The 27196-nt window shown below is 39.4% G+C and overlaps 1 protein-coding gene across 1 annotated transcript in view; it reads right to left on the minus strand.

Annotated features, from left to right (window-relative positions):
• Positions 1-17071, minus strand: part of LOC124798645 — a 91012-nt gene extending 73941 nt beyond the window's left edge. The window contains exons 1-3 of the mRNA XM_047262142.1: positions 16616-17071; positions 10765-11001; positions 2204-2412 (exon numbers count right to left, since the gene is read on the minus strand). Coding sequence (XP_047118098.1) covers positions 2204-2412; positions 10765-11001; positions 16616-16880 — 711 coding nt within the window. The 5' untranslated portion in view covers positions 16881-17071. The remainder of the gene's footprint in view (positions 1-2203; positions 2413-10764; positions 11002-16615) is intronic.
• Positions 17072-27196: the final 10125 nt, after the last annotated feature.

Genomic DNA, 27196 nt, shown 5'->3' on the forward strand with positions numbered 1-27196 from the left:
TAAATGGATTGGCATGTTATATTATTTACTTTTTAATAACATATCTGAAGATGTGTACACTGCATTAGGTTCTGTTAGGTTTGGTTATGTATGGGGTCCATTAACCATTTAGTATCAGCAACAAAGAACAGGCACACTACATTGGTTGCTTTAGTGTACAGTTTATATTGAATGTACACAAAATTCTACCAATATCAGGCTTCATGTTTTTATTTGCTGCATGAAGAGCATCAAAAGTAAACAACATCCCACACACTGCAGGGTTTGCATGTTTATCTGTTGCATGAAGACCATTGGTTTCTGGCTTGCTGCTGTACAGAGTAGGTGATATCTTCATAAATTTATCAGATCTTCACAGCATTCTACATAAAAGCCAAGAAACTGGATATGGTTTTTGTTTATGGCAAATGTCACCAAAATATGAGAGCAGCATGGGGATTGTATGCCAAGAGATATCCTGAACATGGAGCACTCTTGCAATCTAGCTTTGCAAAGGCAACACAAACATTTTCAGGGAATGCCAATACCAAAAACGTAAATGGCTCAAGTTAGCAACCAATTGTGACATGCAATTGACATCTTAGCAGCTGTAGTAAACAATCTGCATATCACTACCAGGCAACTCAAACATGTGGGTGGACTTATTTGATGTTCTGCGAATACTACATTCCAACAAACTTCACCTGTATCACACACCATTTCATCAGGAGCTCCTTGGTGATTAATTTAGACAAAGGGTACAATTCTCTCAATGGGGCTACGCAAACTGCAAACCAATGATAAGTTCTTGACAAAGATGTTATTTACAGACAAAGCATCATTTACAAACAAAGACATATTAATCTTTGCAAAATGTACTACTGATCCTCCAAAAACCCAGAATAGCTGAGAGAAGTGGACAAACAAAACCTTTCTCAGTCAACAAGTGGGCAGTCTTCTAAATAATCAAATTATGGGTACATATTTTATCAATGCGAACTTAAATAGTGCGAGTATTTCGATTTTTTAACAGAAGTATTGCTACTTTTACTAGAGGACATTCCAATGGATGTATAACAAGCCATGTAATACCAACACACTGGATGTCCTGCACATTCTGCACAGTGGTTCTGAACAATAGATTATAAGATTGTTGACTAGTTAGTCTGACAACACAAAATGGCTTGCATGTTCACCAAACCAAATGCCTCTGAACTTTTACTTGAGGGGTAAACTGAAACAACAAGTTTACAACTAAATTCCAACCACTCACAAACACATTAAGAATCATACTACATGAGCTTGTTCTGCTATTAGCTCAGATAAAATTGAGTGTGCAGTGTTGTCTACATCCAACTGTTTTACAGTGTGTATGACCTTAATGGTCACCGTTTTGAACACATGTTGTAACAATGTTATCTGATGTCATTAGATTACTTACTGTACATTTCATCCTAGTCTCACCAAATGTGTTTGCAAATGCACTCGTAAAAGGCCAACATCACGATCTTGATAGAAGATAATTACTGTAAAATCTAATGTATTGTATGCATCTACAAACATATTATTATATGTCCCCATCACCAGCAGCTTTTGTTTGAAAGATTTTCTTCTATCACTAGGTGGTTGAGTTATTCTTGTGGCCTGCCTTAGATGTGTCACCTTGTTATTACTGCACCTTTCTTCTCTATTGTTGCAAATAGTACAACTGGTATTCTTCATGTGCCTTCACACATATCTTTTCGTTCTGCTATTTTCATGACTGATAGGTAATGGTTAACTAGTACTATGAGATATATGAAGCACTATTAACTCTGTCAGATGGATATGACCATGGACATTTGCTTTAATACAAACCCATCATATAACAAATGGAAATTCAAAGCACTGTAGTTTCCACTGCGGGTACTATAACTGAAGCTGACATTAAGATTATTTGGGAATTGCTTTAGTAACGAGTTGTTTGGAAGTTATTGAGGTCCAAATGAACAACCTCTCAAATAAACAGATATCACAGAACATATACATACAAGTGTTCTCAGTTACAGTCATGACTGTATTCTGCTAAACATGAATGGAACATCATAGTTATACTTTTCATAACAGTAACAGTATAGTTTTCACCTACATCAAAATGTCATGTCTTTACAAACAGTTTGAAACTGGTAATGTAAAACTGTTTAACATATGTCATAGCTATCTTGGCACACAACTCTGTACTTACACCTCCTTTCCCAGTTGCCAAACAATCTTTAATCTTATCACCCGTAACATCTGCATTGCAGTCAACTCTAAAAACAGTGTGGGGTGCCCAGTGTTGCCATAAAACATTCCCTGTTAAGCCATCAAGTGCCAAAAGGCCACCAAAACAAGGTGAGGCCCCATTAAAGTACACAGTGCACACAAATTTTGGATCTGTATCACCATCAGCTCCTGGAAGCAAAAAGAAAACTTACAACGTACATGAAAATCAATATACAACTTATTCAGTAATTTACAGCAATCTCTGAGAAACAGAGACATAATCCAGTTATGCAACCATAATTATATAAATTAAGAGGGACATAATGTGAGTTTGCAATGTAATGAAGAACGAATTATAGTGGAGAAGAACTGCACTAAAAGTGCCCTGCAAAGAAACTAATTACTTTGAATCAAGAGTCATTTAAAACATTACCAAGTGCAAGCAATATAAGGATTCACTGAAAGGCTGGCCTGACATATCAGGTCTACAACTTTGCTTTCATAATTTTTTCTCAGTGTTTGAGGCTTTATTGCAAAAAACTTACAAAAAATTTATGACACAAAGTATTGGTCATTGCTGACTACTAATTTCTCCTATCTTTCAGGAAGCATATGAATCCCACAGTGTATGGACTGGGTATTTTTGAGGAGATCAATCAACTGATTCAATTTTGCTCTTGTTCATTTGACTGGAAATGCTGGCCAGACAGGTTGTGTGCCATTGATCAGGTGGTGGTCAGAGGAAGCAATGTCTGGAGAATACGGCATGTGGGGTAGGACGTCCCATTTCATCATTTATACGTATGTTTAGACGAGTTCTGTGAGATGGGGTCGAGCATTGCCATCCCGCAAAATCAACTATTCATGTCTATCGCTGTACTGTGGCCATTTACCTTTCAGTGCTCAGTGTGAATGCATCACTTGCTTTTGATAATGATCTCCTGTGATTGTTTCTGTCAATTTCAGTAGCTTTGAAAACCTTCTCTCTTCCACGGCAGTGCTGGTCTTCAACATCAAACTCACCATTTTTGAAATGTTCAAACCATTCTCCAAATGTCCTTTCACTAACATGTGCCTCAAGATAGGCCTTACCCAGCATTTTATGGGCCAAAACCTTAGACTTCTTCATATTAAAGCACAAATGTCCCACAAATGACAAGAATTGGGGTCATAAGTTGACATAATCAATCCAGAATAACTTTATGAGGCAATTGCAAATAAACTAATATTTTGATGATGTTATGTTTATAACTGCTTATGCTTATTGTATGACACTTGTGACCTAACACTTGCAACAGTACTTGCAACTGCAGCCACCTATTGCAAAACAGTGAAAGCAAAGTTGTAGACCTAACAGAAACAGTAAGTGACAGCAACAAAAATTTGTTTTTGTTATATTAAACATAATGAGTAAAATATAACTAAAGTTTCAATTTGAGTAACAGAATAGTTTTATTTATATAGTTTTTAAAGTAATCACATTGTGTGTGCTTTGCACAAATGGATAACAATATTAAGAAAAGGACAACAATCAGTCACAATATCCATCATTTATTGGAGCAGATCTATATTTCAACTGTTGCATAGTCATCATCAGTACAGTTTCCAACAGCTAACATAGCCCCCAATGAGTCAGAGTATAAACATTAGTACATGATATGGGTGCGTCTGTCAGTCACCTGCGTGCCCACCATGTATTAATGTTTATACTATGGCATAGTGCAACCTACATCAACTGTTGGCAACTGCACTGATGGTTAACGGGCATCAGAGTTAAAATCTCAGTACACTTCTCTTGAAGACAGGCCATACGAGGCTTTTCTTGAAGATATCCTTGTGAAGCACACACCAGAACAGTAACCACATTCAAAAAATTCTTAAATTGAATTTCTCAGCCTAGGTCACACAAATAGTGCCATTATCAGTTTTGAACTTCTTAGTAACGCATCACCAGATGTTGAAACTGATAATGATATTATCTGTGAGACCTGAGGCTGAGAAGTTAAACAGAATAGTTTTGTTGCACAATGGTCACTTTGTTCACCTTAGGCAGTTTTTATAATCTGTGTGCACATGAAGAAATCAAAGAAGTGTACAATATGGCTTTGAACAATCAATAATTAATGAATGCAATATTTGATGCCATAAGAACATACAAAGAAAGGGTACAGAATTATTATTATAGTTTTTTTTGAGGAATTAACCCTGAGAGAGATGTGATAAGATGGGTGCAGCATTTGTTGAATGCTGATCGAAAGAAAACATTTTGCATTCAGGAGGACGACGGTTCAATCCCACGTCCGGCCATCCTGATTTAGGTTTTCCGTAATTTCCCTAAATCGCTCCAAGCAAATGCCGGGATGGTTCCTTTCAAAGGGCACGGCCGACTTCCTTCCCCGTCCTTCCGTAAACCGACGAGACTGATGACCTCGCTGTCTGGTCTCCTTCCCCAAAACAACCCAACCCAAGAAAACATTAGCACAAACTTCTGCATAATGTTCAAACAATTTTTAAAATAATTCTGTGCACTGATTTGTACCATGGATCAAAAATAGATCCACTCTGTCATTGCAGAGGCAAAACAGCAGATGAAGTAAGTTTAAGCTAATGAGCCTGCACTAAAAATGGACAATTCAGTTTCATCTTCTGGAAATGTTATGACCAACTTTTCCAATCCACCAGATTTGATACCTTGTGAGTATCACTTATTTTTACATCTACAGAAATTTGTTTTGGAAAATGGGACTAAAAGGGTCTTGACGGCCACATAGATGAGTCTTTTCAGTTCTGCTAGAATTTCACTTCAGGAATAGAACTAATCCACTGGAAAGAGTTCTGAACAATGCACTGACATGAAAAGGAATTAAAACATATTCCTTTATTTCATAACACACTGACGTAAGCAATAAAAGCTCTGTCTTGGTGCCAGTATGTTAGATCAATGGATAGATTCTGATGTATCGACAGACTTTATGTTATACAAAAACTTCTCATAACAACAGTATGAAATAGGAAAGATTGCTACTCATGAAATAGGGGAGGCATTGTACAAACACACACACACACACACACACACACACACACACACACACAAACTGGGATGGTAGTGTGGGGAGGGGTGTCAGTTACAGAAGAGGTTTGAGGAGAGGAGATGGATAATGAGTACAGTAGAGGTAGGAGAAGATGCTGGATATGTGAAATGCTTTAAAGAAAAGCTACTAGAATCCTTAAGTCCAAACCAATGTGTTTCTATCAATACATGGATGACACGTTTCTGAAGTGACCTTGTGGAGAGGAAAATCATGGAGCATTCCTGCAAGATTTAAATTCCTATTCTAACACAGAATTCATGAAGGAACTTGAAAAAAGAGGACCAGCTATTTTTCCTTGACATGTCAGTCAAGGAGAATACCAGATGGATCCCTGGGTCTCCCTGTATATAGAAAATCCATTCACAGTCACTGTATTCAGGCACTGTGCCATCATTACTCATTCCAAAGAATTCAGTTATAGACTCTGGACCATAAAGCTTGAACACTTTCAAACAAGGAGAGCTTAATGGAAGAACTGAAACACCTACGAATAGCGTTCTAAGGAAACGGGAACTCAGATCATCAAACTGAGTGGGTATTGCAGTCAAAATCAGGAACAGTCTGACAAAAAGGTCGAGACCAGGACAGAAATGCCAAAAATCACTTGTCTACTTTATGCTACCTGAATATCCTGGAGGATTGGTAGACTCCTGTGGAAACATGGCATCCAGTATATTTTGCTCATGTCAACAAACAGAAAAGTTTACTTTGTAATGTTAAGATGATATAGGTCTCTAAAAGCCAGGTGTGTATTGCATCCCATGCAAATTTTATGTGTCTTGTGTGGCAGCAAATTATTAGAAAAACTGAAGAGAAATGCAAGGGATGTAAGTGACACACCCAACTAAAACTACAATTCAAATCACTTGTAGTCACTCAAATACAATTATAAATGAAATACAATATCAGCTTCATAGTGCAAACACCAAGTTTCTGTGACAGTATGATTAAAATAGTTAACAGTCAGACTGGAGTTCAGGCTTTGATACACATAACAGCACAATAAGCAGGACCTGAAGAAAAAGACGACTTGGTCAATTGTTGAAATATTGCAAGATATGGAAACAAAACCTCCTGTGAACTGGAAGCACACCATTAGTGCATGTGAGTGAGTGTGTGTGTGTGTGTGGGGGGGGGGGGGAGGGGGGAAGGGGGGTAGGGGGGGGGGGAAGACTCGCATGAACAGACACACCGCTTGATGCCTCTTCTATCTAATCAGAAGCAAGCTATCCTACGTAGTTTTTCATCATTTTTACACATGAGATATTGTGATAGACTACTAGTACCAATTTCTTGTACTAGTCTCCTTTTGACTTTGCTCAGATTTTTCCCCAATAAGATATTTGGTTTGTTTAAATCTATGATTAAATGCTATTTAAGTTTATAGCAAATTTCCAACACAGTTATTGCATCAGGATGCTTGCATACATGTCTCACAACACTGTTAAGCACATTCTTATCTCATTGTATTGAACAATACTCAAATTTTATCCACTGATACTTCACATTTTTCAGCTCCAAAAATGACTGGTCAGATAGTCTGCAATCTGTTGCAGTCATACCTGCTAAGCAGACAGATCTTTTTACTCTACTTAACTTTACTTGTGATACCTGCAGTCAAGTTAAGTGAGTCAAAAAGGTTGGGACAGGAGGTTTAGGACATTATTATTACCAGTGGCACGAAGCACAATAAAAAGTATTCTCTGGGGTACACATCATTATGGTTTGCAGATTATTGATGTAGAAGGGCACCTGGTAATTTCTGAATACATTTAGTACAATGTTCCATAAATCCCCGCTCTACTCGTAAGTTCCCCAGTCCATAACTGGTACAGTGCAAACTTCCCCTTATACCAATGGAATATTGGGAAGTTATTGAAGACATTTTTTAAGTTTTCTCTGGATCATTTTGCTATTAAAACATCAAGGACAGGTGGTCTATAAAAGCAAGACATTACAATATCATCCACAGTGTTTATTTTCACTCAACTTATTTCATGTTTGAAATCAGCAAGTCTCTCTAATTATGCTTCTCACAGCTAAAACTTCATCATCACAATACATGTGTAGCATATCCATGTGCTTTATTTCATTTAGAATTTAGGTTTTCACTGCTATGTGCTTCTGGTTCCTGCCATCTTTATGCTTGTAATACATGGATATTGTTACGATTATTAAGTGAGACTTCTAGCAGTTAGGCAGTAACATATATTAATTTGAGTATATGGCACCCCCCTCTGCCCCCCACATTAAAGATAAGAGTAATTTTCTCTTCACTCCAAGCAATATGTTAATTATAAATACCCACTTCCTGAAACTACTCAAACCTTAAAGCTATGTAAACCTGACAAATGTCTCTGAATTTTGTCGATACAGTAGGACAGATATTAAATCACATATGCAACATATTACAACATAATAATCTTAAAAATTATTCAGAAGAGAATAAAAAGAAGGAAAGAAAATTGCTTTCTTGTTGGTTAAATGTAAAATGGAGTACTGTCTCTCACTGAATAAAAAATGATTGTAACAAGTTACAACATACTCACAACATTATAGTACACTACTTCGATATCAAAGGCAAAAACAAAAGCAGCAAATCTGAAAATAAAAACAAAAAGAAAAAAAATTTAAAGAGCCTCTTGAATATAGGAAAAAATATTGTAAAAGTAAAAAGTTAATACATATGTAAAGAAATACTGGAATAAATAAACAAACTTACAGCAGAAACAATAATAAACAAAATGCACAAGAAAGCACAATAGAACCTTAGTGGACAAAGACAGTTAAAAGTACAATCAAAATCAAACAATAGAGTGTGGGGATCCCATTGCACACTGTGGCCTTCAGTATTCACGCTGACATGATAAAGTTACAAGATTTCTTCCACATGTATTCCCATCCACAGTAAATGTTTGTTCGCAAACTTTTTTTCAGATAGTTTCTATCTCCTTCAAATCCAAGAATTTGCATCTTACAGCAAAGAAAGAAAGTGTCACAAACTATGCCAAACATTTACAACTACAATAACAGTTAAAATATTACAGTAATTAGGCCAATCAACTCATCCACGTTTTATAACATGTGTGTATTCTTCCAAAAATAAGTCTTAGTGGCATCTAGTTCACATGAACCTGCCAAGAGGATGGTAATTTCTTTGTCCCTATGGAAATGATGCAGGAAATGTACAAGTGGAAGCGATTGGTGGTTATAAGGAGAACTGGATAACAGAGCATGAATTCAGGGAGTGAAAAGGACAGAATAAATTGTGCTGAGGGCAATAGGGTAGTTTTACGACATGAGGATATTTGAACACGTGCCATATCTTCTCACACACCCAATACTCCCACCACCCCTCACAAATCAGCTACAAAGGAACACCCCTCCTCCCCTCTTGTTACCCATAATCACTCTGAGCTGGAACACCTGAACCACATCATTTGTCAGGGCTTTGATTACCTCTCTTCATGCCCTGAAACGAATGATATTCTGATCCTTGCCACCACTCTTAAAGTAGTGTTCTGTCGTCCACCTGACCTCACAATATCCTAGTCCATCCCTATGCTACTCCCACTCCCAATCCCTTGCCACAGGGGCCATACCTGTGGTACACCAAGGTGCAAGACCTGCCCAATCCACCCAATCAGCACTTCCTATTCCAGTGCTTTCACAGGCTTATCCTAGCCCATCACAGTCTGTGAAACCAGCCATGTCGCACACCAGTTCTGCTGCAATCACTGCACAGTTTTTTTATGTCAGTACAACTATGAAAAAGGTGTTCAACAGGATGAATGGCCACTGCCAAACTGTGACCAAGAGCGAAGTAGACCACCCTGTGGCACAACATGCATCTGAACATAACATGCTTGAATTCAATGGCTGCTTCACTGCCTGAGCCATCTGAATCTCCCATTCACCACCAGCTTTTCTGAAATGTGCAGATGGGAGTTATCCTTACCATACATTTTCTGTTCACAACCTATGGTAACCTACTGTCCCCATACATCCACTCAACGGTTTCCATCCCCTCTGTCCTATGACCTCCTCCTTATTCTTGACCCCTCACCCCCTTTGTGTGCCACCTTCTGCTGATGCATCCACCCATCTTTCCCTTTCCCCTGCTCCTCTCCTTTTTAGCCATCTGTCCTCCTCTCTCCCCTCATTGTTCCACAACTGCCTCACTCTGCACCTGTTGGCAGTCCAATCCCTGCGTGCATTTTCAGACAGCACTCTTCCCTCAGCTGCCTTCCACATATGCTGCTATACCTCCCCTTCCCTGCCCCCTCCACACTGCTGCTTCTGGTTTTCATAACAGTTGCATTTCAGTTCCAGTGCGAGACGTCAGAGATCGGTCATGCAAGTGTGAGATGTGCTTGCTTGTCTGTGTATTTACTTTTCCGCAGAAGGTTTTGGCAGAAAGCTAATGCATAAGTGTCTTTTCATTATGCCTGTCTGCAACTCAATGTGTCATTTTTGTGATGAGTAGTAATCTATCTTTTCCTTAAGCTGTTGATATTCCAACCTGGAGTTTCCACTGTTTGATTATTACTACATAATATATTTAATTGTATACCAAATAGCTGTTTCTTTCTTTCTTTTTTTTTAAATGTATTGTATAGTTGTCACTGGATTTGACACTCTATTTACTGTTAATGTAGGCATGCCAAGTATCATAAAACCAAGCAACTCATAATCCACATGGGACACAGTTGCTCAAGTTCTGACAAGTACCACAAAAATTTTGGGCTTCATTTAGAAAATCAGGTTCCTGTACAAGTAGTATCATTGCTAAGAGTTGTGTTTTACTGAAGACAGTGCAAAGCTGGTAGTTAGAAGAGTTTTAGTTTCTACATAATGCGAGAAATGGAGAAGGCTTATAAATACTTTATAACTGGGGTATAAATATAAAATTTTATATTACTGTACTGCATTTTTATTGGTAATAATTTTTAATATTTTTAATTATATTTTTATGTTATTAATATTTTATTAAGCTGGAAAAACATAAATTTCGAAATATACTATTGTTGTAAAGAAATTAAGACAAGTTTATACGACCTGTTTTAAGCATGTTCTCCAACATGTCATGCACATCGGCAGCTTAAAAAAAAAGTTATCACATGTTTTCAGTCACACACACCATCTCAAATCTGTATACTGCACGGTATTATATGTTTCCTGAAAGTGTATCCCCAAATGTATGAAATCAGGGTCAATTACAACCTTATTTCAAGACTATGTGTCAGACCTTGTCTGATACCTTGACTGTGTAGATAAAAGGAAGAAATGTAATACACACTGTGTACATAACAGCCCTGAGCAGGCAATGTAAAATTATGAGAATTTACCACACAAGTTTTATACATGTCTGCAGTACACAATCAGTCATGACTCAAAGAGCAAACTTAGCACAGTTGCTTAGAAAGCACAACATGAATTCCCAACTTACCTGTCCCGTAACCAATGATCACATCATCTATTCCATCATCATTAACATCATTCAGCTGAACTGCAGACTCTGATGTAAACTTAGGAAAATTCTTCTTCCAGATGTCAGTTACTCGTATTTCTGTACAAGGAGCTGAGGAACCTCCAATATTGCTGTGCTGACCCAGTCTCCAGAATGCAACTTGATCCAGAGGAAATGGGAACCACATAATAAGAAACACCACAAGCATTATCAGACCTGGAATAAAAATTTCTCATTAGTAACAATAAATAGTACTAATAGATGCAACTGATTTTTCTCCTCGTATACTGCAAACAGCTACCAGTTTATTATAAACAAAGAGACATATGGCAAAAAACTTCTTAATATGACAAATACTGAGCATCACTTTGGTTGTCAAAATAGTCAGGTAATTAACATACTTTCTTTTTTGGTTTGAGACTATTATCTTCACTTGGGCATCACATGTTATGTACAGTCCACTGTTATATGCATCCATAAAAACTATGCACTCTTTGTCAATTGATTATGCATGGTGAATTTGAACTCTATAAATGTATCATCTGATAAAGTTGTCATTAATAACATAGAATATTTTGTGATTCTTAATCACACAACTGAAATGAGCACTAGTGCAACCATGCAGCAAAAAGTAGTCAAAGCCTGGGCTGCGGATGTAATTAAGCTATTCGGGTTGCGGTAGTATTGGGTAAGAAGCAGCATATTGATGGAAGTAATTGAATATGTGAATATGTTGGTGGAGGTTGTGATGGTAGTGGCTGATCTGCCTGTGGACTAGCTTTGGTGTGTAGGTGCTATTCATGACAGCCTTGGCAATACTTTCAGAATTACTAGGAAAGGGATTGTTGATCACTGCAGGTGTGCTGTCCAGGATAGACGACTAGGAGACACGTTTAATTTTCTGAGCAAAATTTATTGCTTATTCAATAAATACCTTCAATCAATTAAAAGTATAATCAAAACTGTTCTAAGACACCATTAAGAAAGTCTACTATTGTGTTGGCATAGTTAAATACTTTTTCTAAAGCAGAAACTTCAATCAGTCTCTAAGGTTGCAAGTACCATAAATCTAGCAAATAACGCTGAGAACGTTACTGGCTGGAGACACCCAAAGTAGCTGAAAAACTATTTTTCTACTAGAAATATGAATAAAGTCATTGTATCTTGCCACAAATATCATCAGACTCATTGACACATGAGTATCTAAGAAAGTCACCTTCTCTGAGATCTATTACATAGAGGTGCCAAATGCATCACCATTTTTGACAATTCTGAAAGGCAGAACAGGAGAAGGAAAGTTATGTTGAAGTTAAGGGTCTAGTGTAGCAGGGGATACAAGCTGTCGGCTTTGGACAATGACGTCACAAGTCGCCAGAGAGCAGTTTACCATTTTCGCTTTTGCTGTTTCAGTTTCGTTTTTTTACTCATTGCTTAATAAAGTGGATCTGTTTATTCTATCTCGTGAGATTTTTTTTAAAAAAGCCAAAAAACACTTATCAGCCACTGAAGGGGGCTACAACACTAAGGAGAATCGCTTCTTGATTGGCGACTTGTGACGTCATTGTCCAAAGCCGACGGGTTGTATCCCCTGCTACACTAGTCCCGAAGTTAACATCTCATTAGTAACTCAGAGACAATGCTTTAGTGAACTAAACACATTTGAGAGAGGAATTTATGACATTGCTGAAGGTGCCATCTTGGTACAGTATTTACTTTAAGTGATTTAGGAAAATGATGAAAACCCCAGACTAGAATACTGATATGAAAGTTTCCGTTCACTTTACCCATTAAATTTAAGTCCAATGTATTAACAAAGGTAGCATCCCATACATAAAAAGAAAGCCAAAGGAATCTACATTATAAGATTACAACTTTCATTTTGTTCACCATTGACCAATTACAGTGGAACAGGTTTGAACATTAAATATACAATTAAGAATAATTTTTACAGTGAAGCATTTACAATTTACTCCCATTCAGAAACTCTCTGGCGACATCAATTTCCACATGAAATAGATTACTTTTACTATTTTCTTGCAGACATGGCTAATGTGTTCCTCCCAGTTTAATCTTCCATCAATGTGAAAGCCTAGTAGTTTTACTGATTTACTTTCCACAGCTGTAGTCAGACCCAGAAGTAGTTCTTGTGTTTTATCAGAACTCTGACGGAACTCTTGAAGACTGACATAAACTATCATAAGAAAATCTGTTAACAAAGTGTCAAGAACCAGCTTTAAATGATGGCTGTAGGAATATACTACAGTTCCCTAAGTACTACTCACACAGAGATCATGAGAATAAGATTAGAATAATTACTGCACACACAATGGCATTCAAACAATCACTTTTCCCTAACTCCACACATGAATGGAACAGGAAGAACCCCTAATAACGGGTACAATGCGATGGATCCTCTGCTATGCACCTCAAGGCAGTTTGCACAGTACAGATGGTGATGTAGGTGCATAGGAATCCATTGGAAGAAAACCAATTCATTGCTCGTTCTAATTTTCCCTTTGTTGCCAGATGCAGTTCTGTCATGTCATGGCATGGTGCACTAAGCAGTGTTGTGTCGTCCTCAAAACACACTATCGAATCTGCTCCTGCACGGTTTGGCACATACTTAACTGCAGTGATGAACAGAAATGGACCTAGGACCGAGCCCTGTGGCACTCCGGTCCAAACTTTCTTCAAAGAAGAGCATCAGTTTTTGACTGATGCAAACTGCTTTCTGTTGCTTCATTACGACTTTATCACATCTAAAGATGGGCTGAGTATACTAAAATATGCATTTTGCAAGTAGGGTGTTAAATGGCATACAGTTGAAGGCTTTGCTGAGATCACAAAATACAACTAATACTAGATCCTTATGTTCAAATGCACTTAACAGTTGGTTAACAACTTCAATGACCACATTAGTGCTATTTTTGCCATGTTGGAATCCAAACTGTCTGTTGATCATGCTTTCCAAAATAGCTACTTAGTTGCTTGTACATTAGATTCTCAAAAACTTTGGAGAAAATTAAGTCAATTTGTGAATGGCAGCTAGCCTCAAATGTGGAAAAATGTAATTTAATGTGGATGAGTAGGAAGAACAAACCTGTAATGTTTGGATATAGTATTACTAGTGTCCTGCTTGACACTGTCAAGTCACTTAAGTATCTGGGCATAATGTTGCAAAGCGATATGACGTGGAATGAGCATGTGAAAACAGTGATAAGGAAGGCAAATGTGCAACTTTGGTTTATTTGGAGAATTTTAGGAAACAGTGGTTCACCTCTTACAGAAGGCAGCATACGGGACACTGGTGAGACTTATTCTTGACTACTGCTCGGTTGTTTGGAATCCGTACCAGGTCAGACTGAAGGAAGACATTGAAGCAATTCAGAGGTGGCCAGCTGGCTTTTTTACCAGTAGGTTCAAACAACACATAAGAGTTGCTGAGATGATTTGGCAATCCAAATGAGAATCCCTGGAGGGAAGGCGACATTCTTTCCAAAAAACACAATTGAGAACATTTAGAGAACCAGCATTTGAAGCTGACTGCTGAACGATTCTACTGCCAACCTAAATCACACGTAAGGACCACAAAAATAAGATACAAGAAATTGGGACTCATACAGAGACATACAGACAGTTGTTTTTCCCTCACATGGCTGCAGAACTAATAACAGTCCATACTTCTGAAGTTTGAGAATCTTGATAGAGATTTTGTAATATCCCTGGGGATGATGGCATTCCAATGGAAGGCACAACTCTTAGGTGGCTCAGCAACAAAAAGATATAAAGTACAAGTGCCATTTTCTTTAATTTGGTCTTTCAGTTTGCTCAGATAGTTAATAAAGTAATCGTTTACTTCCTCAGGGACCAGTGTTGCAACTTGTGTGGGGTTTTCGACTTTTCTTCATTGATTGTGTCCCACGCTGCTTTATGTTTGTTGGGAGCACCCTCTATGTAGTATTCACATGCCAGATTTTTGGCCAGGGTAAGTTTGTCTTTGTAGTTCTTTTTACATCGTAAATGAGATCTATATATGGTGTTATCCAACTCAGGTTCTTGTTTACAATATTTTTTATATATTCTGTACAGTCTGAGCACATCTTCCCATATGAGTCAGCTCATCCTTATAGCATCTGAGCTGTTCATTTTTCTGTTCATGCTTAGGGGCTAACTTTCATTTATGGTGAACGAGAATACCATATTTCAGTGAGTTTTTTCAGGAAATTATCAAACACTGCTCCCCAGTGCCCTTCCTGTTGTTTGTTGTACACACAGTAACAGCAAACATCAGCTAATCTGTCAGTAAACAGATTAATATATTCATTTTTCTGCCTATTTTCCATATATACTGAAGACAACTGAAGTTTAAAAATGTTCTATCACATTATGTCAAGCTACACTGATTTTAGATGCAGACAACTTCCATTTCCCCTCTCAACCTGTTACTGGATTCGTTTGTCAGTACCAATACAAAAAAGTGCATCAGGAAAAAATCCATAAAGTGTATTTTTAAAAAGACCTACCCACTTAAACTGCATTGAACAATGACCAATGTCTCTTTCTTTGAATAGCACGCACTCATTTCAAAGAAAAGATGTGCAACTGTATAATGTATTTAGGTCTACACCATGAAAATACAGCTACCCATCAGCTGCATCAATGTTACTGTATTTCGAACAGAACATGATAGGCCTATTTCCACAATTTTAGTACAGTGTCACCAGGTCAATTTCAGCAAAGTGTCATATAGTACTTGTGATACATCTACATCTATATTCACAATGGTACTTTGTTTACCACTGTCACATCCCCTTTCCTTGTCCACTTGTGAATGGTTTGTGGGAAGAACAGTTGCTGGTACACCTCCATGTAAGCTCAAATTTCTCTATCTTACCTTCATAGATTTTCTGCGAAATATAAATAGAAAGATGTCATCTGCTGATTTCAGCTCTCACACAATGCAGTCTGCTGTAGAAAGATTTATATATTCTATCCCTGCTCATGGTCAAAGATCTGGAAACCTTACATGGCTATGCAAAAATGGGGCACTACAATGGATGTTTGACTATCTGTATGAGCTATCGTAACATATGCAGTAGAATATTGGAATAACTAAGCCTACAATTTGTTTTTAAAACTCAGCAAATAACGACGATTTGTGACAAAATATGTAAAATAGGCCACCTCAGATAGATAATATAATGTCACATAAGGGACATACTATAACAGCCTGCAAATTTTAAGATAAAATTGTGGCATACACACACCTCATTCTTCCTATACTGTAATTAGCTGCATTAAGTTGTTAAAGAAAACCTGTCATTCCATAGAACATTACAGACATAATTAATAATAACATATTTTTCAAATAAAACTGACAAAGAAAATATATTTATTGACTCTTCTGAATTTTTAGTGGAATCATGTAATTTAAGGAGAAAGTTGTATCAAACTATGACTTGTATAAAGTGTTCTAATGTGTCTCTTTTCTTCCATATGGCGCTGCATGTTTATTTAGTCTTAAGTGTTGTTTGAGCAATATTTCTTGGTATAGTGTCCTTGGAAAGTAGCCTTTTCGGACACATAACTGTGTCCACAAACATATGGTAGTAACTGCCAGAACTTGCCAACTGCGAAATTGCAGTGAACTCTGTAGGTGCTTTGTGCGTATATTATCTATTGGTTTAGCAATGTACTTAAGAACTGTTACATCGTTATCTAGTAATAAAATATAACACAAAACAGGAAAAGAAAAACACGGTGTTACAGAAGTAGTGCAATAATCTACGAGCAGAGGATCAGCTAACAAGTAGAGACCAAGACGTGTTACCTAAGAGTGCCGTCAATGCTATTACACCGTAACAACAAGGTACGCAGAAAACTTTACAGGACGAAACTTTGCCAGTTTCGTTTTGAAGATGTGTGCTTTTTAATTTCCTTCTTGGGGCCATAAGTGGTCGCTTCACTCCTCTTTCTTCGTCCACTTTGAAACCATTTCTACCGTCACGAATAAACACTTCGTCCTCAACATCATCGCTCCCATCATCTTCGTCGAAACTGTCTTTCACAGCTAGTTTCGGAACAGTAAACGACATCACGCTACAATAAATTGTATTACGAATGGAGCGACGCCGTGAAAAAGGGCAGTTTCAGCAGCAGTTCCATACGTATTTCACTCTCACTGTATCTCCTACACTGACGCACAACAAAAGACCGCCCAGTGTCAACATAATCCACAGATAATCAAAATAAACAATGCGTCTAATGTCAAAATGTGCATAGAACCTCTTTAGCGGATCAACTGTTACATGATCGATGTTACCCTATCGACATGTTATATGCTGAATGTCTATCGAATTGCCACCAAGAAAAATACTGTAACAAGAAATAAATTTAGCTGACAATGACCTGCTGTAAAAAAGATTTGGCATACATTCGTGTTGATCCTTAACAAAATTTTATAGCTTTTATTTGTTTTTCCACCGTTATTTATTAACTAGTATTCAGGTTTATTGTTGAGTTAATGATAAATCTAGTACAGGGACTATTTCTGTAAAAGCAGCAAATAACGTAATAAACGGCAGAGCCCAGTATGTTTTTGTCTCAGAAATATTCGTCTCTAAACTGACATCGTCTTTAAAATTCGATTGGTAGTTAAGCTATGGCATTATATAAATAAATTAAAATATTAGTAACACTTAGAAAACGAAAAACAAAAGTACTCTTTCTAAATAAGAAGATTATATGGAAGAAGGTTGTTCATTATCAGAGAGAATTTATAAATTTGTGGTTTATTAGTGTATGGTACAATAAACGCAATATTTCAGAACTTAAAAAATTGTTAGAAATGATGTTTGTCATCATAATATGAATGCTAAAGTTGATTTGTATCAAAACACAGTTAGTAAATAATTAGGAATATCCACAAAATGAATTTATAATCTACTGTACTCTGTCTATAAAATGCTTTTTCCAGACTATTAGAAAATCATGACAGTAATAAGTTTTAAGGTTTGTACTGTACTGTAATCAATTACTAAATTATTATATGCTTGTGGGAACTCTTCTCATCAGAGATCATAGTCCTTAAATTAATAATAGATTTATTCTTTGGTGAAGTATACTAAATTTTATCTTTTTCTTTTGTTCTGTTGTGTAGTTGCTTCAGTTTTGCTATACACATGTTAATTCGTGTGTAATTAAAGTGCCCAAAATTGACAAATAAAAGAAGTGCATCAATGATCGAAGTACCACAACATTATTCAGAGTACTTCCTGAGTAGATTCCTTACACTGGTGACACCAGTACAACAAAAGCAGATCCTACTTCTGAAGTGTGCTCTGCAGCTACAGTACCTACACCAGACATGGAGAACCTTCAAGAACATCCGTTCTTCGCACAAATACTTCAAAGCAACCTCTTCCGAAGACAAACATTCTCATGCTCCTTGCGCAACACGAGGTGGAACCGCAACACGAGAGTCTTGTGCGAAGCAGCATTTTGCCGACTATGCAAATGGCAGACAAAGCCATGACCAACATTTGTACCATACAGACGTACTAGTTGAAGCCACAGCAAAAAACCTTGTGCTACTTACCAACAATATTCAGTTTAGATGACAAATGCACGAATTTGCAATGAAGATGCATGAATGTTTCCCAGTTGTTTCGCTTCAGTTCCACCCTTGGTGAATTTCTTCGTTAAACAATATGGAGTCCAGCTGATTGGGCCTTACAAGATGCGTTCAAATTTTGTTCCTGCACTGCAAATGTGCTGTGAGCCCAGGCTGAACACGCTATCACAATGTTATCTGGATTTTAATGCTGTTCCGCTAAGATCTGACACCATTTCTAAATTAGTGGCTTTCCAACCTTGGCATGTTACATTGTGTTTTGAAACCAGTGCACTAATTTTAAAAAGTCACAGCATCGTGGAAGACAAACCCAAAATTATGGCCTTATTGAGTAGTATTGCGAATTATGCACCGGTTATCAGTGAAATCATCCATGCCTCGCTGGCTCTTATAAAATTCGACACCGCAAAATGGGCTCTATTTCAGTGACTTGGCAAAATTCTAGCACAACACCTATGTCAAGTTATCTACAAGAAAAGAATTGGTAGCAAAAAACCCTCTCAACTATGGACAGCAACTGTGAGAGGCTGTATTTCCAAGCAGCATGCTGGACAACACTCTCTGGTTGATCTGATTACTCAAGTTATCCCCCCTAACTCAGTGTGTGCTGATTTCGAAGGAATGTGATCCGCCGGACTCTGTTTAAGTTGTAAACTTGATGCTATGCCACCACAACGACAAAGAGCAGATGACTGGAACTATAACGTCCGCTATTCAAATTTATTGGTCGTATGAGATTCACAACAGACGAGTACTACGGTCCGCAAGTGCTCGCGACCATTGCTAATGGTGCCCGGGTGTGGTGCACAGCAGCTGTGGGGCCATGCCCTCAGTGGATGTCAACACTTCACGTTGTAACAGGACATCCTCATCTAACATTACTTTTTCTCAACAGAGTTGTCGATAGTAGCATTATTTTTTTCGAATTTTGGACAGGTCAATATTATCTCAGTTGCTTTTCTGAAAACTTTCATATAATTTTATACACAGCATGTTATATTTCAAGCAAAAATTTATGAAAAGCAATTACTTTATAAAATATTTTAGTTTCTATGTTATAATCGATAAGTACAGTTAAAATTATTTTTTTAGAAACATTTGAAGTTACGAATTATTTGTACACCTAAAATTTCTACTATTAATTACACAATCCTGAACTGTTCACTATGTTTGTTTCTGGATTCATTTATGAAATAATAATCGAAATCAACAATGTAACAAAAACTAGTAGGCATTCATTGGTTAAGAAAAATTGCAAACCCTTAGGACTATTGTTATTTCTGCAGAGTATGAGAGTTGTAAACTTGTCTCTGATGTGATCAGACGTATTTTTGTATAATAGGGGTGAGCAATGTAATTTTGGCTTTGTTAATGTGAAAAATCAATATGCTATATGATATACTAAAATGTGAGTAAATCAGTGGAAAATATATTTAAGTAAAAAGTTCTGCAACAACAATCTTCCAATTTATTTAGTTCAAACCACTGTGAGAACCTGGAGTTAGATTTCCAGCTTCAAGAATCAGGCCTCTAGACAAGAAGAACTGGAGCCATCTCAACATGACAAGTTAAGAAAACTTGAAAGTTTATTGTAGCCATCTGTGTGAACCTGATGTTAAATTTTCATCTTCAAGAATCAGACCTCTAGACAAGAAGAACTTCAGCCATCTCAATATGACAAGTTAAGTAAACTTGAAAGTTTATTGTAATCTTTGCTCCTCTCAAATCTTCATAAAAGATTTTTCTTATTAATTACTTTGACTGGGTATTGTTTAAAGTGGATAATAAATGCAAGAAGGAAAGAGGGGGGGGGGGGGGGAGTTACAGTGTGTCAATGACACAGCGTGAAAATAATGGTGATGGTTCCATGCTCATTTTGGCAAGAGAGAAAGCAACTGCTCACAACCATACGACTTCTCAAAACTTCAGAAGTCGCCCACAATAGGTGCTCTAAACCACAACAGACAGTAGAATCTCTTGAGGATCAAGACTGCTCACAACCATACGACTTCTCAAAACTTCAGAAGTCGCCCACAATAGGTGCTCTAAACCACAACAGACAGTAGAATCTCTTGAGGATCAAGAGCAACAGGTAAACAAGTTTGACTGAGCCAGCAGGAGCGAATACAAGGCTTTACATGCAGGTCTACACTTCTAACAGCCTCTTTATAATTGACATAGGTTCCACAGTGAGCATCATATCTGCTCATTTATTTAAATCAACAAATGACATGTCAGATGCACAACTATGCACCGCAAACGACACCTCTGTCAAGCATTTCAGAACTACACTCCTGGAAATGGAAAAAAGAACACATTGACACCGGTGTGTCAGGCCCACCATACTTGCTCCGGACACTGCGAGAGGGCTGTACAAGCAATGATCACACGCACGGCACAGCGGACACACCAGGAACTGCGGTGTTGGCCGTCGAATGGCGCTAGCTGCGCAGCATTTGTGCACCGCCGCCGTCAGTGTCAGCCAGTTTGCCGTGGCATACGGAGCTCCATCGCAGTCTTTAACACTGGTAGCATGCCGCGACAGCGTGGACGTGAACCGTATGTGCAGTTGACGGACTTGGAGCGAGGGCGTATAGTGGGCATGCGGGAGGCCGGGTGGACGTACCACCGAATTGCTCAACACTTGGGGCGTGAGGTCTCCCCAGTACATCGATGTTGTCGCCAGTGGTCGGCGGAAGGTGCACGTGCCCGTCGACCTGGGACCGGACTGCAGCGACGCACGGATGCACGCCAAGACCGTAGGATCCTACGCAGTGCCGTAGGGGACCGCACCGCCACTTCCCAGCAAATTAGGGACACTGTTGCTCCTGGGGTATCGGCGAGGACCATTCGCAACCGTCTCCATAAAGCTGGGCTATGGTCCCGCACACCGTTAGGCCGTCTTCCGCTCACGCCCCAACATCGTGCAGCCCGCCTCCAGTGGTGTCGCGACAGGCGTGAATGGAGGGACGAATGGAGACGTGTCGTCTTCAGCGATGAGAGTCGCTTCTGCCTTGGTGCCAATGATGGTCGTATGCGTGTTTGGCGCCGTGCAGGTGAGCGCCACAATCAGGACTGCATACGACCGAGGCACACAGGGCCAACACCCGGCATCATGGTGTGGGGAGCGATCTCCTACACTGGCCGTACACCACTGGTGATCGTCGAGGGGACACTGAATAGTGCACGGTACATCCAAACCGTCATCGAACCCATCGTTCTACCATTCCTAGACCGGCAAGGGAACTTGCTGTTCCAACAGGACAATGCACGTCCGCATGTATCCCGTGCCACCCAACGTGCTCTAGAAGGTGTAAGTCAACTACCCTGGCCAGCAAGATCTCCGGATCTGTCCCCCATTGAGCATGTTTGGGACTGGATGAAGCGTCGTCTCACGCGGTCTGCACGTCCAGCACGAACGCTGGTCCAACTGAGGCGCCAGGTGGAAATGGCATGGCAAGCCGTTCCACAGGACTACATCCAGCATCTCTACGATCGTCTCCATGGGAGAATAGCAGCCTGCATTGCTGCGAAAGGTGGATATACACTGTACTAGTGCCGACATTGTGCATGCTCTGTTGCCTGTGTCTATGTGCCTGTGGTTCTGTCAGTGTGATCATGTGATGTATCTGACCCCAGGAATGTGTCAATAAAGTTTCCCCTTCCTGGGACAATGAATTCACGGTGTTCTTATTTCAATTTCCAGGAGTGTATGAAACAGACAATAGATATGGGGCTACATGAGGTACTTACTTGGCAATTCATTGTAATCAACTTGTGCAACACTATGAAAGTTCCACATTTCATCCAAGTTGGCAGAGCTGTTCCTTGAATGACAATTAGTGGAGAATGTGTGAAGGGCATATCGACTTCCCACCGACGTTTGAAGTGGTTAGTACCCTTCATGTCACACAGTATGTGCTGGAATACGGCCTTCAGAATATGATTATGAAATATACATACAAAAAAGTTTTGCATCACCTCGGTTCCGAAAGTTCCGGAACCTGTACAGAAAAGAAATCAACATGAATATCAGTTCCGCCCTTTTTATTGCCCATGAAAACCACACATTGCACGTTGTACCACCATACAGCGAGCCCTTCAGAAATGGTGCTATTGCATTGATGCATGCCTGTAGTCGTTGTGGCATACTATCCACAAGTTCATCAAGGTACTGTTGGTCCAGATTGTCCAACTTCTCAACAGCGATTCGAGGTAGATCCCCCAGAGTGGTTGGTGAGTCACGTCGTCCATAACAGCTATGTCAGGTTATTAATCTATCCCAGGCATGTTCGATAGGGTTCGTGTCTGGAGTTCATGCTGGCCACTCTAGTCGAGTGATGTTGCTATCCTGAAGGAAGTCATTCATAAGATGTGCACGATGGGGGCGCGAATTGTCGTCCATGAAGACCAGCGCCTCCCCATGCTGGTGATATGCTTGCACTATCGGTCGGAGGGTGGCATTCACGTATCGTACAGCCAATATGGCGCCTTCTGTGACCACCAGTGGCGTATGCTGGCAACACGTAATGTCACCTCAAAACAGCATGGAACCTCCACCTTGCTACACTCGCTGGACAGTGTGTCTAAGGCGTTCAGCCTGTCCAGGTTGCCTCCAAATACGGCTCTGACGATTGTCTCGTTGAAGGCATATGCGACACTCATTGGTGAAGAGAACATGAAGCCAATCCTGAGTGGTCCATTCGGCATGTTGTTGGGCCCATTTGTACTGAGCTGCCTGGTGTCGTGGTTGCAAAGATGGGCCTCACCATGGACTTTGGGAGTGAAGTTGTGCATCATGCAGCCTATTACGCACAGTTTGAGTCATAACATGATGTCCTGCGGCAACATGAAAAGCATTATTTAACATGGTGGCGTTGCTGTCAGGGTCCCTCCGAGGCAGAATCCGTAGGTAGTGGTCATCCACTGCAGCAGTAACCCTTGGACGGCCTGAGCGAGGCATGTCATCGACACTTCCTGTCTCTCTGCATCTCCTTCATGACCGAACAACATCGCTTTCGTTCACTCCAAGATGCCTGGACACTTCCCTTGTTGAGAGCCCTTCCTGGTACAAAGTAATAATGCGGACGCGATCGAACCGCGGTATTGACCGTCTAGGCATGGTTGAATTACAGACAACACGAGCTGTGTACCTCCTTCCTGGTGGAATGACTGTTACTGATTGGCTTTCGGACCCCCTCCATCTAATAGGTGCTGCTCATGCATGGTTGTTTACATCTTTGGGCGGGTTTAGTGACATCTTTGAAGAGTCAAAGGGACTGTCTCTGTGATACAATATCCACAGTCAACGTCTATCTTCAGGAGTTCTGGGAACTGCGGTGATGCAAAACTTTTTTTGATGTGTGTATAAGGAAACTGAAAGAGAGTGATTACCATGTTGAATGAAATCTCTGTCTGAAGAGAAAAATTATGTCTGTTGGAGACATACCCTAACAACTAATAAACTTACCTCAAACAGTTACGAAACCCCATCAGTTACAATGGCATCACCTTCATCAGTATCATCCACACTAGCAGAATTAGCCAGTTTTTCAGTAATTGCAGCATTAGGAACTACAGCAGCAGCATCCATCACCGACTCCACGACAACAGAATTCTGAAAAAGCGACACACATATCACAAGTTGCTCAGGCCCATAAACTTTACAACACTCCCAGTTTTCTTGCTACCCCTGTCAGTTAAAACTCTACCAATCACTCACTGTGTGAGCAAATTAAATAATGTGAAGTGATTCGCGACACTGTTCATAGAATGAATACCATGCCCAGACCGTCAGTGCATCACAGTATATAGGCCTGGCACTGAATAAACTAAGCACTGCCAAAAACATAACTGAATATATGCTATGGGCGGATATTGTGAGCCCATCAGAGAGTTCATGGACCTCACTCGCCCACTTAGTGACAAAGAAACTTATAAACTTTCAGTAACTATCGTTTACTAAACACACATAAGTTACCTGATCGATACCCATTCTGAACATTCAGATCTTTTCATATGCTTTGGCTTTGGTTGGCGCTACCATCTTTAGCGTTTTAGACTGCAAAAAGGCGTATTTACAGATTCCCATGGCAAATGAAGATATACCCAAAACTGCCATAGTAGCACTGTCTGGGTTATATGAAGTTCTCTTCATGCTGTATGGTTTAAAAAACGCTACCTACACGTCGCAACGTTTTATAGACAAGACACTATTACAGTTCCATTTCTGTTTTTTGTTTCTTTGAGACACCTTGGTCTTATCATCGCATCAAGAACATGATATACACCTCAAATGTATTTTCGAACTCTAGAAAAGCACAGTGCTGCGATGAATAACGACAAATGTCAGCACCGACAGAAAGAGGTTATATTTTCTGGTTACTCCAACAATCAGGCTGAAATTTGCCCTGCAGTAGGAAGAATCAAATTATTACGCTTACTCCTACAGCCAAGCAACTATCAAGAATTAAGAAGATTCCTTGGAGCTATTACCTTTTACAGAAGACATTGTCCCAAGCTGGGCGATATAACTTGCACCATGAATGCACTATTAGGAAAAAATAAGCACAACAAGAACATTCGACAACATCAAACTAAATCTGAAACAAGCTGTCACCTTGGCTCACCCTATCAAGAACGCTTATTTAGCAGTCACAGCTGGTGCCAGTGGAACAGCAGTTGGAACGATCCTGCAACAATTGGTAAATGGACAACAGTAGCCCTTACGATTTTATTCGCAAAAACTTACCAATGCACAACGAAAATTACCTATATTTGACAGAGAGCTCGTGATAGTTTATGACGCTGTGTGGCAATTCAAAACAGAAGTGGAGGGCAGGGTATTTAGTATTTATACAGACCACTGGCCACTCGTGGATGCCATAAACGATCTGAGTAGTGACTGCTCTTCTAGACACTATTGCCACCTAGACTGCAGGGTGTATCAAAATGTACGGCACGAACTGCAAGACACATTCTTCATATATAGATGAAGAAATTATTTTATAGGAACATGGGTCTGGAAACGGTTTGTTTCTATATTACAAGTCATATTCTCCAACTCATTAGTCATGGGAAACACACACAAATAGAAGGCACCAGCATACTAAACGCAACTCTTTCTCACAGGAGATGTTCAATATGCCCCCTGTGGGCATTAATACATGCATCAACCCGCCAGCGTAGTGAATGTTGGATGTGCTGATGTATCCCTGGAGTATTGCATAAGGTTTCACACTCTTCCATCATATGGGCACATAGACTATGAATGCCTTTTACTGGGGTTCCATACACAAGAGATTTCAGATGTCTCCACAAAAAAGTCCATTGGGTTTAGGTCTGGAGAGCGTGGAGGCCAGACAATTGGTCCATCTCTACCTATCCATCTGTCATCAAATCTATTATTTAGAAGCCGACGGACATTAACATTGAAATGAGTAGGTGATCCATCGTGCATGAAGTATATGCTTTGTTGCACAGCTAAAGGCACATCTGCTAAAAGATCAGGTATGACAAACTCTATGAAATTATGATAACTGGCTGTTGATAACGGGTGGAAGAAAGAGAGCCCCTATCGAACAGTCACCAAGAATGCTGGTCCAAACATTGACAGAAAATCTTTGTTGATGACTTACTTCAACAGTTTCGTGAGAATTGACATCTGCCCATAGATGCTGATTGTGAAAATTTACAATCTGATCTCACTGAAAAAGTGCCTCATCTGTGAACAGCACCGCTTAACTAAAATTGGGGTTGACTCTCTGTTGAATACATCTTTTGCAGAAGAGTAACTGTGCCAGAAAATCAGTTGCTAATAGTGCCTGCACACGCTGTAAATGGTATGGATACAGCTGGTCTTAGTGTAACACTCATGAGACAGTCATGTGGTCAACATTCAATGTGACAGCTACAAGTCTTGTGCTGATACTAGAGTGGTCCTCGTCCTTCTAGACCTCAACTGGTAGCAAGTATCAGGTTGAAATGCCCCTTGTTCTCTAGGTCGATGGTCAATGGCTTCATACGTTTTCCTGTTGGGGTAACTTTGTTCTGGAAATCTCTTCCGGTACAAACGTTGAGCGTGAGCGCCATTGCCATCAGCTAATAAATAAATCAAATGGACGTCTGCCACCTCTGAATTTGTGTACACTGTGACTGCACGACCCAAGTCTGTGATTAACTCTATGTAGTAACTCGTGTGTTTGCAGTTGTCAGGATGATCGCTGGAACAGTTCATATTACCTGTAAATATGGCAATAGGGACACGTAAAACAAAACACTGGCTGTTCACAATGAAACCAAATGTCACCAAGAAAGCATGTTCCCCACAATTCTAATGTCCTGTTCTTGTGTGTTTTTCCCCATGATTAATGAGTTAGAGAATGAGCTGTAACATGTAAACAAAGCTTTTCCAGATCCATGCTCATGTAACACAATTTATTTATCTATGTGTGGGGAATGTGTCCCGCAATTTGTGCCATACATTTTTGTTACACCCTGTATGTCAGCCAATTCTCCGCCGACATTCAACACATGAAGGGTTGTGAGAACTTAGTGACAGACTATTTGTTTCGAATAAATGCTTTGTCTTTGAATATAAACTATGATGAACTCGCTTTGGCTCAAGAACACGACCTACAATTCTGCGTACTACTGCATGATCAATCGACTGCTTTGATTTTCTAACATCGCTCTCTTACCAGATCTGAGAAACAGATCTGATGTGACATATCACTTGGTTCATCTTTGAATCCAACATCACACCTTTCAAAGTCTCCA

This window comes from Schistocerca piceifrons, chromosome 5, assembly GCF_021461385.2.
Source record: "Schistocerca piceifrons isolate TAMUIC-IGC-003096 chromosome 5, iqSchPice1.1, whole genome shotgun sequence".
NCBI lineage: Eukaryota > Metazoa > Arthropoda > Insecta > Orthoptera > Acrididae > Schistocerca > Schistocerca piceifrons.